The 13,830-nt window shown below is 41.9% G+C and overlaps 1 protein-coding gene across 2 annotated transcripts in view; it reads left to right on the top strand.

Annotated features, from left to right (window-relative positions):
* The window catches only part of TMTC1 (transmembrane O-mannosyltransferase targeting cadherins 1), a 141,936-nt gene that overhangs the window by 113,549 nt on the left and 14,557 nt on the right, over positions 1-13,830 (top strand). For both annotated transcript variants that reach the window (XM_077178285.1, XM_054632236.2), the window contains exons 12-13: positions 1,561-1,704; positions 7,970-8,078. In XM_077178285.1, the coding sequence (XP_077034400.1) occupies positions 1,561-1,704; positions 7,970-8,078 (253 nt within the window). The remainder of the gene's footprint in view (positions 1-1,560; positions 1,705-7,969; positions 8,079-13,830) is intronic.

The following is a 13,830-nucleotide window of genomic DNA, read 5'->3' as shown; positions in this document are numbered from 1 at the left end:
GGAAACAAGACTGAGCCTGTGGTCATTTGCCCTAAGATGTTCTTTGTTCAAGATTCAAGTTTTTAAAAAACACGTGGCTGCATCCCTGAACAATTTCTCATCAAATGTGTGGCTTTTCAGTCCTTATTTGCTAGGTGAAAAAAGGACTTGAGCTTTTCTCTTACTTAATGGTAGGAAACATCCTGGTTTTGTTAGTGGTTCATGTCCATTTCTCCCAGAGTTCCCTTGAATGCTTCCAGCTTCACCCCCAAATAAGACCTTGCCAAAATAATTTATGAGCTGTGGAGTGAAAATGTGACTGATACAAATGTTGCAGAAGTGTATAAAATGCTAAATTATTCATGGTGCTTAAGCACAGAAAATGCTAGGGCTGAACTGACATAGTGAAAGACTCCAGGCAAATAAAACCCCAAACCTCACAGTGGAAAGTCTTGGATTAAAAACAATTGCAAACTTTAGTCAGGCTATACTATAGAGTCTTAATCCTTTCTACCTTTAAATGCCCCTTCTCATGCTGTACCCTGTGCTTTCATGGCCAACTACTTTTAATGTCATTTTCCACATCATTTTCCCATGATCAGGGAGCTAAGGCAAAGAACTGTCAGATGCCTTGGTCTCAGAGCCTCAGACCTTCTCACACAGCTGGTCTCCAGGGACCTCTGTGGGTGTCTGTCAAAAACTTATTTCCTTATCATAATGACCCTCAGTTTTCACCTACCTATCACACAAAGGGTCCTGGGTGCTTTCATCAAGCCCTGGATCACTTCCACCTCTGGAGTTTTCTGGCAAAAGACCTACAAACTAAAATATTAATGTAGGAGCAGAACTTTGAGAATTTAAACTGCTGAATGGACCATGACCTGCTGCCTAATTTGTGGAGAGTTTTAACAGAGATGCATTGGACTCAGTGATGTAACTGAAAGAGGCAGATGTGAAGATTAACAGGTCAGATAAAAGGAGAACTGTACTGAACCAAATGCTGCAAGAAGCTTAGAGAATTCATACTGTTAAGCAGTCTGGTTCCAGATTCTTTTACCATTTTGCTTGGTCCTGAAAGCATTGCTCAACACCTGATTTCAGGTTTCCTTTTGCACTTTTTTATCAGTTTTATTGTGAAAAAAAATTTCAAAAACCCAACAAACAATTTTAAACAGTGTTGTGTTGGATTCTGTGTATATCAAAACCTATTTCCAGTGGAAACATTTATTTGACAAGGCGGTTCTTGCTTTTTGCAAAAGCATTTTGAATAAAAACATTCAGGCTGCTTTAGTCACTATGCCTTTTGCTTGAAGGGTATGATAGGTTTTCAATTTGTTCCATTTGTTTCCAAATGTTCCATTTTGCCCTGGAGATACATAGGAACCATAGGAAATCTGATGAGGAGTTGAAAAGGGTCCTCAGGATCCCAACTGACCTGCAGCAAATTAAGGGAAAAGAGGGTTTTTTGGCTGACATTCTTCCCTCTATTGAGTGCCAAACAGCACTGGTGGCAGAGTCAGCCACATCAGCTTTATTTGTCAGTGAATGAGCATCTGTAACTTGCTGTTCCATTTTTGCCAGGCTGTACCCTCGTCACGCAAGTGCTCTCAACAACCTGGGGACGTTGACCAAAGACGTGGTGGAGGCCAAGGACTATTACAGACGGGCCCTGCAGCTCAACCCCCAGCACAACCGAGCTCTCTTCAACCTCGGCAACCTGCTCAAGTAAGTTCACTGCAGGTGGGGCACAAAGAAAATTCACATTGCCCCTGCACACATCACCCAAGTAGGTTTTTTTCTGCTAGCTGGTGAAGAAATGGTGTCATTTCTTAGTGCCATCCAGAAGTGCTGGCACAAAGGTGTGGTTTATTGTGGATGTCCCTGTGTTGTGTGCCACATCACTCCAGGTGCTGTTCACGAGGGTGTTCCAGTTGTAGGAAATTCATTTGTTCCAGGCATCAGAAATGAGTTGCCTAAACCCAGCTAGGCACCTGAGATCCCCATCCTGGTGGAGATGTGTGAACATTTCCAGGAGAGGAAGTTGTATTGTTCAAAGGTAGGCATCAGATGCCGAGCTAATAAATAACACATTTCCAAAAAATCCCTCTCTTCAAGTTCCCGCTTCTCCTCATTAGCTGTATATGTATTGTTGTATAGTTTAGGCATAAGCACCTTGTGCTGAGTTGCTCAGAGCAGCAGAGTTCATTTCCTTGCAGAGCAGGTAGGTCTGGATTTGAGGAGAAGGCTGGTTTACATTCCTGAACAGTTAAAAACAAGTTGATGAGCTCATTACTTCACTTGTTGTTGTTTAGAGTGTCAGCCTGTAGCAAGGAGAATAGCAGACAATCATAATCATGCAAATTAATTTGACTAACCACATCTAAAGACTAAACTTAGATCTGTACAAGAAGCCAGTATGATAAGATCTGCAAAGGGTTCAATTAAAAAAAGTAAAACATCTCTGTTTAGCACCAGCAAAAAGGTCCTTGGTTTTGTGAGGATATTGTGATGTATTTGCTGTCAGAACTGCATAAACTACAGCAGTAAAAGTACATTTTTTCTCATATGAACTGCTCTTATTTTGCTGATATTAGGTCTTGGTAAATCTTTTAGAGCAGACAGTGCTGGTTAAACCATGACAGGCTTAGTGTGGGACTGGTTTTAAAGTGCCATTGTGTCATTAAAACTTGGTCTTTCTGGTCTTGAAATGTAACTTTGAGAGTGTGGATTTGTATAAAGGATGTTAAGTGGGCTGCTGAACTCCCTGGTCTGTTCAGAAGCAGAGAAATTATCAGAATAATATTACAAGTAAATCTATTGGTTTGTGGTTAGAATATGGGAAATGAGTAATCTTAAATAGAAAGTTGTGCTTTACTGGAAATACAAGGAAGGAAAGTGGTACAGTCGTGTTACAAGAGAAAAGAAAGGTCTTTGTATTATTCGTCAAATTTGGTTGATTGAAATTAATTTTAGGTGGCAATGGTGCTTAAAAATACATATTGTCTTTTAAATCCGTCATGTGTACCTTAGTTATTATTCTCTGTTACATTTTGGAGGGTTTTTTTAAAATATAAAATATTAATACAAAGGATCTGAGCCAGAAGAATCACTGGGACATTTCATGTCAATTATGCTTAAATCTGGCCTGTCAAAGGGCTCTTATGACCCAGCAGATGGACAAAAACTGGACTTGTTGCACTGGAAAAGCACAAAGGAGATGTGTAGGGAAAATGTCTTAGAAATGCTGTTTGTTTTCTGTGCAATATGTCATGTTTTTCACATTGTGATGCCTAAGATATTGTGTGTCCTGTTGGATTGGCTGTGCTCTGCATCCTTCTGTGGTGCCACATTTTGCAGTATGTTAAATGTGGGTGATGCTTGTGCTAAACTTGTCAAAAGCAAGCTCTCAGGATCCTCCTGCCCTTTCCCCACATCCATTTGCTCCCATTTTCTAAACTTCCTTTAGGCTTCCAAAACAATGTAGTGCATCTGGACACAGCAGTAGTGTTAATTGTATTGGAAGCTGAGTGCCCTCATCTCCCTGCTCAGTTTTAAAAAACCTGCTAAAAAATAGGTGGAGCTTGCAGTGCAGGAATTAGCACATATGTGAGGCAGGTGCTCTGTGGGCAGATCCTGTATGAATGTCTCCCCTAAAACAGGATCCCAAACCCTTTGGCCAGCACCTTTCCTAGATGATCCAGCAGCTTAGCAAAGAACATCAGCCATGCTGGAGCATGAGGTACCTTCTGAGATGACCAGACAGGTACAAGGCAGAGATTTCACATTTCCCCTTCCTACAATGATGTCTTTATTTATATTTTCTACCTGTGTCTACAATTATCCTTTCATATATATATAAATGTGCATATATATGGCAGCCAGTATTCTGCAGACACTAAATGCTAGTATAATATGAGTAATAAATTAAATAAAATGGAAATATGCAGAATATTACAGATAGATATTACTTTCTGGCTATGTTATGAAACATTACGAAGAGTGCTTTGATTTTTAAACATATGTCAGAGAGAAGATAAATGGTCAAGCAATAAAAGCATTTTCTGTCTTCTTTACAATGGCTTCAGAGCGTGGGGCAGATCAGGAGGGGACAGATGTGCAACACTTTAGGCATGTCCACAGCTTGTACTGGGACATGGAATGGAATTGTCTGGCATGGGGAACCCCCAGTTGAATTCTGCTGAGTTCCCTGTACCCATCCCTGCTCACAGTGTGCAAATCTGATGGCAGATCCTAGATTTCATCTCCTCTGGAGTGCTAAGATGAGGGAAGTCCAGGATTTTGGAAGGATGGGTTTGTCATTGCCATGTGGGAATCTGCCCTTCATTATTCCATGCAAATAAGCTATTTAAGCATCCATTGCTTGTGATTTAAACTTGAGTAAAAACTGTTTTGAGGACATAGGGTGGAATTTAGAAGTTATTTTCTGTGGAAGTCATAGATGAAAAATGATGTTTCCATTTTCTGTTTGCACATAAAGAAGACAGCTATGTGCCAGAAGATGAATGTTCTCAGGAAGTATTGCAGGGTAATGGCTGAATAAACCTCTGGTTTTGTTTACATATCCTAAAATAAAGTTGTATGTCATCATTTTTGTGCCTAATATAAATATTGGAGAGCAGATAATTAAACAATGCCGGCAGATTTCTTACTTAAAATAGACCTGGAAGTCTTACCTAAAAGTAAGAAATCTCTCTGCTTTCATGGTCTGTGTGATCAGTGACACAGAGCAGCCTGATGCTGCTTTCTTCTGTTTTGAGTATTTGACCCTCTGTATAAATTCAGATTCGTTGAGATACAGATAAATATTGTTCAGAATACCTCATAAATTTATAGGCTGTGGGTATTTCTGTAAAGAGACAAGAAATAATATATTATGAACATTTGAAATGAATATCAATCTCAGCTTTCTGTTGCAGGAATAATGGACAAGACCTTCTGATTTGTGGTAGTGTATCAATCCACACCTAAAGCACTGCAATATCCAGTACCCCGCTCCTTACGAAGAAAGGCCTCACATGCTTTGAGAGTGTTATGGCTTCATTTTCAAGGGGAAAATGAAATGCCTAGAAGCAATCTCCACTGAATCTCGAGTTTACTCAAAGGACTGATTTTCTTCTGGATGTGGAGAAACACACAACGTGTCCTGAGTGTTTGTTGTTGTGATTTAGTCCCAGTTGAGCAAAGCCATTTATTCAGAAGAGGGAGGGCTGTCTGCCCTCTCTGATACAGGCTTCTGATGTGAGTGTGCTGACACAGCCTTGTGGAACTGTCTGGAACAGATAGATAGATAGATGTTTTTCTATCTGAAAAAACATCAGATAGAAATTACAAGTATTGAGATTTAAGACCTTTTAGCAAGTGAAATGTTCCTTCCTTTCCTTCAGAAGCAAACTGAGTGGTGATGTTCAGTGATACTGAATGGTCTCTGCAGGATACTCTGTGTCTCATGAGGTGCTGCAGTTATCCCTCAGTATCACAATACACATTGGAGACTGGTTAAAAACCGCCACAAACTCTGGCAGTCTAATTTTTGCAGTAGATTGAAAAAATAACTTAGGTTGTTGTTATAACCTAGGGTCCCTAGAGATCATTTGGAGATCAAGCTAGCTGCTCAGAGCAAGTCTGATTGGATCAGATTGTTCAGGGCTGTGTCCAGCTGGATCCTGGATCCCTCCAAGGACAGAGATGCCACAATCTCTCTGTGTGACCTGTTCCAGTGTTTGACCACCCTTGTGGTGAAAAATACTTTTCCTGCTATCTAATCAGGATGTTCCTACTCTGGCATCTGTTGTCCTGTCATTGTGCACCTCTGCAAGAGTTTGGCTCTGGCTTTTCTGTATCCTCGTAAAAATTTGTTCAGAACAGTTGTGGGGCCTTTGTTGATTTCTGTATTTCTGGCTTTAGTACAGTCTCAATAACTTCACAAAATAAAAGATGAAAGTTACCAAGTCCTTTAGAGCACTAATTCCTGGGTTGCTCTCTGCTGCACATGAAATTTGCTGCAGTGGTAGCAGCCCTGTGCATTGCCAGGCTTTGGCAGGGTGGTTTAACCTGGTGCTTCTCCAACTTGCAAAAATATGGGAGAGATGCTCTCAGTGGAAAGAGCTGTTCCTTGAGCATGCTGTTTGTAGAGGCAAGGCTGTGAGCTCAGGTGGGAGAGGGAGTCAAGAGAGGGCTTTATAAAACACGGTAATTTGGGTAAAAAGTTGGAATAAGTGGTCACAGATTGCTCCTGTCAGTTGAATTTGTTCTTCTCTCTATCACAGTAAAGACATACATTATCTAACTATTCCTGCTCCAGATCCCCAGTTTATGGTAAATTAGTGTATTGGACTGCTCTTTTAATGCTCTATGCTCTCCCAAATTGCAGGAGATTTTTATATGAGATGGCCTTGATCCTGCAAAGTGTTGGCCTTGAGCCAGGAAAGCACTTCAACCAGTAATTAATTTTCAACTTGCATGCATAAAAGTTAAGTACACATTTAAGTGCTTGGCCAGAGCACTTGGTATCTTGCAGGCCTAAGCCCTCTGAAAAACTACTGGATCTGCTTTTTTAAATGTGATTCAGTCTGTCACATAAAAAGATGCCATCATCTTTCCCTCTCTACCCCCACTTTCAGGAGACAAACATTGTCCTTGGATCAAATGGAGAAAAAAAAGAGGCCATGTTGGAATAAAAGAGTAATTAAGAGGGCTGCCCCACGTTCAGAGTGAATGCTTGTGGTTAATGGGAACTTTTACTGCTGTTGAGTGGATCACTTAATCCTTTTATTTCTGTAGCAGGCATTTCCTATATTTTCTGCCAAGCATCAATACCTTTATTAAGCAGTCATCTGGTTTTGATTTATAAAAATGTGTCATGAAACTCCAGCCAAGGGATCCCAAAGTTTTATAAATTGACAAGCTAGCTAGACTTTAATTAGTGTAGGAGAAAAGTGGTTCTTTATTTGTTTTTACTTCATTCGTGTAATTTATGTTGAACAGCACTGGAAGAAGAAAAAGGCTAGCACGACTGGTTTTACTTAGCTTAATGCACAGGCAAAATATTCTTCCAGTTACACAACTAGAAAAGGGAAAAATCTGCAAAGCCACATATATTATCAGCTGAAATTTGCACCTTATAAACAAGATCTGGTTACTTGACCATGCCACTCAGATGAAATCCAAGGCCAAAGCAGCAAGGTGTTCACATATTTTCTGTTTCCCCAGAGCCCTTTGTTTCTTTTTCTAAGCTCTCCTATTCGTATTCTTTGTATGCCCAGCACAAGAAAAATGTTGTTTCAGCCCAGCTAAACATCCTTAGATGTTTGTTCAGGAAACCTTCTCATTTTTCAAAGGGGAGAAATTGTAGCTCAAATAAATAAACATCCCAAGATTTTTGTTAGGGAAACCTTTTCCATTTTCCATAGCAATAAATGCAGAGCAATGTTAGGAAAAAACCATCAGCACAGCCACCTTTCAGCTGTCTCTGTTCATAATCCTTGGGATCTGAAGGACAGAACTCCTCCAGCCTAATCATCGACTTGCTAAGGAATTATTTAGAGATCCCAGCCAGATTTAACTTGCAGATATTTTAATTTCAAAATAATGGAGTTGCAAGTGGATCTGTAAGAGCACTTGTTTAGGAACTGCAGAGTCTCCTCAAGGTTTTAGTAAAGGAAATGAGGGATTTCAGTGTCTCCAGCCTACTGAAGTGAGAGGGAATGTCCTATTCCCAGATCACAGTGCCTCCATCCTCTCGGTGCCCTCCCTTCAGATACTTAACTGTATTGATTCATTAAAGCCTCTGTCCTGAGGAAATCCTGGGTGCTCACATTGTGGAGAGGAGGTGTGAATGAATCATTTGTCTTTGTCGAAAAGGGCAAGCCGGGCGCTTCCACTTCTCTTTAAAGTAGTTAATCAGTGGGATAACCTAAACAAGTGCATACAGGAATATTCCTTTCTGGGTTTTTTTCTCTCCTTCCTGCAGGTCCCAAGGGAAGAAGGAGGAAGCTGTAATCTTGCTGCGGGACTCCATTAAGTACGGCCCGGAGTTCGCAGATGCTTACTCAAGCCTGGCCTCGCTCTTGGCTGAGCAGGTAACAGGGATGGCTCGGGTCCTCTGCCTTGGTGTGCATGCGCTGCTGCCACAGCCCCTCCTGCTCCTCCCAGGCCTGCACTGCTGCCACTGCACCTCCCAGGCCTGCACTGCTGCCACAGCCCCTCCTGCACCTCCCAGGCCTGCACTGCTGCCACAGCCCCTCCTGCACCTCCCAGGCCTGCACTGCTGCCACAGCCCCTCCTGCACCTCCCACCCTGCCTCACTCAGCCGTGGTGGCAGGCGTGGGTCCACGCTGTCTGCACAGAGCTCTCAGGCTGCTCTACAGATGGCTTTTCCAGGATGGGAGGCAACTCATCCACAGTGGGTAATTACACCCACATGGTGTGGCTCTGAATTAAATCACTGCTGAAGTTGTGAGTAAATCCCCTCCCTGCCTCTGTGGAGAAGTCTTAATCCATGGCACCTTGGATGTTGTGACAGCAGGAGAGGCGAGCTTCCCCTCACACACACACGCCTACACAGATAGCCTGGAGATTGCATAATAAATCATTCCAGAGCTGGGGGTTGTCAGGCACCAGGTGGCCTCTGCAGCCCAGATTCTGCCCCTTGCACACACTCACACACAGGGCACAGCCCCTGATTACCATGGCAGATAATCACAAGCAGGGAGGTGGGAAGGCTCCCTGGCTTTATGTTGCTCTTAATGAGTGGCTGTTCAATATTTTATTTAACCTCGTGGTTCAGGTGCCTCCAGGCCTTATTTGCCGTGCATGGCCCAGGCTGTGCTCTGGAGGCAGGATTACTCATTTCCTCTCAGGCCTGTTCCCCACGCTCATTACTCAGGCTCTCCCTACTCGCTGTAGTTAGATAATTTATTTCTACAACATCCCTGTGAGGTGAAATACTGTCCCCACAGAGGAAAAGAGAACTTGAGGCACAAAATCCTTGGGTTCAGAAGGAGCCATGGAGGCGTGGGTGCCCACACTGGGGCCACTGAGCTCTGCTTCCCTCCACGCCTGCAGCAGCAGGTGAAGGATGCTGTGCTTTGTGCCATGGTCCCACTCTGGAGCTCTGGGGGTGGATGACAAGGTCCCTGTAACTGCACAGCTCCAGCACAACTGCAAATCTTTTGAAAACTGAATTTTTTTCCTCCTTCAGTTTTCAGATCTAATTGTTCCATAGCATGGGGTGCTGAAGCTTTCTTAAAATATAAGTAGAGACAAAGCAATATGGTATCTTTTGCTGTTCTCCATTATTCTGGCTAGTGAAATCTTCTCTGTGTAAGGGAAGGGGATGAATTTCAGCAAAACTTTAGGCAGAGGTCTTGTTTAATCTTCTTCAAGGATGCAGGCACTCTGCAAAACTCACCTATGATGTATGTGAATTACTGAAAGATGAATTGATTTTTGAGGAGCTCTGTAATGGCATCCTTTTTTTTTTCCCTTTTATTTTTATTTTGTTTTCCCCTTTATTTTTTCCCTTTTATTTTTATTTTAGTTTCCCTTTTGTTTTTTTCCCTTTTTATTTTTTTTATTTTCCCTTTTATTTTTTTCCCTTTTATTTTTATTTTATTTTCCCTTTTATTTTAGTTTCTCCTTTATTTTTATTTTATTTTCCCTTTTAAGAGAATTTCAAATATTATCAATATTACCTGCAGGGATCGAAATATGGTGTATGAATTTAAAGACAAGCCTTGTTGAATGGTAGCCCTGCTTTGAATAAGCCCATCAATGAAGAGTGTCCTGCAAGTATAGGAAATGAGTCCTCTGCACTATTACCTGGTTTTAATATTAATTGAACTTATTAATTAGAACGATCGATTGCAAGGTCAGCAGAGCAATAAAACCATTATAGAGTTCCGAGACCTTCTGCCCAAAGCAAATGCCATTAGTAAGTCCAGCAATAATTCATCTCTCTTACATATGGATTGTTCATCCTCTTGTGACTTCAGTAAGTGGTAGGCAAAAAAGATAGTTAGTGCAATTTTCTCAGAAAACAGCAATTTTTCTGCAGACTTTTAACACTTTCTCATGATCAGCCACAGCAGATGCCTACTTGATTGTGCACCTCCTGCCTCACACATCCATCCTACTGAGCACAGGATGGTCAGGGTCCATCAGGGTCTGTCCTACAGAACCTGCTGCTGCTGCCCTTGCCTGGGAGCTGCAGCATCACACCCTCCAGGGGTACAGGCAGAACTTTTGGCATCTTCAGCCCAAAGGATGATGAGAGGAACTAATTTTTTTCAGTGTTGGGTTTTCCTCTTTGTCTGAGCAATAAAAACTTTTAGCTGAAAACTGCTAAAAGTTCCAAGGAGTATTTTTGTGTCTCCTTGTGGCCCAGAGCCTGTGTGACAGCTGTAGGGGTATCTGTGAAGCCAGGCATTACAGGATGGCATCACAGTGGAGCTTTGGGGAAGGCACCATTGGCTCCCTTGTTGTGGTGTTAGGTCCCCAGGATGAGGTGAGACTCCATGTTTCTCAGAAGGCTGATATATTATATTATATTATATTATATTATATTATATTATATTATATTATATTATATTATATTATATTATATTATATTATATTATATTATATTATATTATATTATATTATATTATATTATATTATATTATATTATATTATATTATATTATATTATATTATATTATATTATATTATATTATATTACATTACATTACATTACATTATATTATATCATATCATATATCATATTATATCACTATACTAAAGAAGGAGAAAGGAGACATCAAAAGGCTAAACAAGAATGATAATAAAAACCTGTGACAGACTAGAGTCCTGACACAGCTGGACTATGATTGCTCATTAAGTCAAAACAATTCACATGCTGGGTAAACAATTCTCCAAATCACATTCCAAAGCAGCAAAACATGTAGAAGCTGAGGCTTCTCATCGTGCCAGGAGAAGAAATCCTGGCTAAGGGATTTTTCAGAAAAATCATGGTGACAGTCCCTCTTGCTGGGATGTGATAGAAAGAGGGTTAAATAATAATGTTGAATGCTGTGTTAAAATAACTTGCATGAGGTGCCCATGACAACTTCTGCTTCTCCAGCTTTGCTCCAAGGCTAAAAGGGAAATGTGTGGACAGAGTGAAATAGCACTAGGATTGTCTTGGTGGGTGCATGTTCCCCCCATATTAATGGGGATGAATCTGAAATAGGCCTTATGGTTCCTTACCTCCTATCCCTGTAAATAGTGCTGCTAAGAGGAAGGGTTCAGATGCCAGGGAATTAACCTGTACCTTGATGTAATTGCCCTTTTCTCTCCTGTATAGCTGATTCTGAAGCCAGAGCTGACAAAAAAACACTTCTGTATTGTATGGAACAGCTTGGCTTGTTTGTGCCTTTTATAAATGCTTGCCCTTCTGGCTGCTCCTTCTGCTTGGAATTGTAACTCAGTTGCAATGTATTGCAGTTTTCCTTGATTTCTGTGATCACTGCAGTGGTGCTGGTAACAGAAATCAAACATTTTTGCTGCCTGTTTTCACAACATTCTAACACTGGTTCCCCACAGTTTCCCGTCTTCCCAGCTTCAGTTTCATCCATCGTTTTGTGCTACTTGGTGGCTCTTCCCAGGCCCTAGCTTCACCTGATTCTGTGTGTGTGTTTCTTAGAAAAAGAAACTTTATAACCCACTTAGCTGCAGAGGAGAGCCTACTCAGGCATAATCAAACTGAAAAACTGAGCCTTATAAAAAACAGACCTAAAAACCCTGGAGTTCAACAGAAAGATTCTCATATGCATAATTTTTTAATATCATAAAAATCTCATACATTTTTTATGCCAGTCTCTTCTGAGTTTTGTGAGGTCGATGAATGTTTCATGAAGGTCTGGGAGTGGCATTATTAAGTGTTAATGAGAATCTAGCCTTGATGAACTTGGAGCTCTGTTTCTGCTAAGAAGAGGAGAGGCTGTGAGGAGGGAAAGCTCTGGCAGGAATATCAGGTTCCACCCTTGCCACTTTCTGACTGTGCTTAATGCAAACACTTTGTTAGACTGGGCAATGAGCCTGAGGCATGCTAGGTGCCTCAGGATGTTAGGTGCCAAAAAAGCAATGCAACCACCATAAAAGTGCTAGAATGCTCGATGTTGGTGAATGTTTTGACATGGAACACTCTAATCTAGTTTAACAGAGCCCTTCCTTGCTTAAAAAATTTGGTTTATGTTCAGTAAATAAAATAAGCTGACATACGTGCATACAAAGCTGCATTCATTGGCTGAAAATTAAAAGCAGAGGAAAAGAAAGTAAGACATAAATCTTAGAAAATATGCACAAAAAATTGCTCTTCAATTTAGTAAATTCTGATGATCACTACACTTTCCCTGACTCTGCAGGATAATGTTGTCAAATTCACATCAATTTATCCAAAACATCCAAAGTTAAGCACTTTTTAAAAACGTGTTTCGGTGCTTTATTGCACACTTATCTTTTTTGCTGGCTGACCTTTATCATGTAAATGTGAAGGGACTTAACTGTGGCAGGCTGTGTGATTCTCTGATCAAGTCATCCTCTTTCAGTGCAATTTATTCCAGCTCTCTAGTTCTGAGATAGGAGGTGAGAAAAGAGTCCTCACATTAAGCAGCTGTGGAGCAAAAGCTGCTGTCAGGTACAGATTTTAAATCCAGGGAAAGCCCAGGAGGCTCAGCCATTTGCAGGCTTTGAGGACAGTCCATAGCTGGGAGTGGACCAACCTCTTATTTCAGCGTGGATTCAGCATGGGAGCTGCAGGCTCTGCTCAGTGAAGAGCCACTTGGCCGAATTTGCTTTCTTGGGAGGTTTGGAGTTTGTTGCTGTAGGGCTGTGCTGCTCAGTGGAAGGGGAAGAATTGAGAGGAGCATCCTTGGTGCTGGAGGCTCTCCTGACACCCCTCTGCACTGTGCTTGTCTCTTCTGTTCACGGCCTCCCTCCACAAGCACAGCCAACAGCCAGGCTCTGAGGTGGGGGGAAAGAAGGCACCCCCCTTGCTGGTGAGCATGCAGGCAGTGGGCACACGTGGTCTGACTGTGGAGGGAAGTGGAAACCTTTTTAAGTTGCTCTTTGATCCACAGGAGAAACCTGATTGTTGTTTCAGAACTAGGCTGCCCATAGCTCAGGCTAGACAGAACCCAGCCAGTAGGATGCTGTCTGTAGGCAGGGTGTTTCCAAAGAAAAGATCTGAATTTTCTAGAAGTGTTCAGAGCCAGCAAACCTCCCTGAAAATCTATGCAAAAGGAGAACTCAGTGCATCTGGGGAATCAGCATGATGGCATGTCCCATCAGTCCCAGTGACCTCCACCTCACCCACTGACAATGCCTGGTTTTAATCTGATTTGTCAGATTTCCCTGCTCTTTCACCACTCTCCCTCTTTCTCCAGCTTCCTTTATCCCCCTGCACTCACTCCCTAGCCATCACACACACAGCAAGCTTTCATTCCTTGTATTTTCCTCACTGCTTGAGCAAAGAACAGCAGAGCTCCAGAGGGGAAAAGTTAGCCAGTGAGATGCTCATTAAACAAATAAATTAGAACATATCCTCTCCCAGATGACAGATATTTCTCAACAGAACCAGCCCAATCCCTGTTGCTGTGTTTTTCCTGGCTGGGCATGCACCCAGCTGGGGACTCAGTGGCATTGCACAGGCACCACTTTTTGCAGGTGTTTCATGGGTAGCAGAGGCATGGGGGAAAGCTGTCTGAACTGCTCTGGGATACCAGATGGCAGCTATAGCACATCCATGCCATGGGGTCAAATTTTAGCCTCTTGGAAGGTGGGATGGGTGTGGACT

Source organism: Agelaius phoeniceus, chromosome 5 (genome assembly GCF_051311805.1).
Source record: "Agelaius phoeniceus isolate bAgePho1 chromosome 5, bAgePho1.hap1, whole genome shotgun sequence".
Lineage (NCBI taxonomy): Eukaryota > Metazoa > Chordata > Aves > Passeriformes > Icteridae > Agelaius > Agelaius phoeniceus.
Note: the sequence above shows the minus strand (reverse complement) of the source record. Positions and strands in the feature narration are given on the sequence as shown.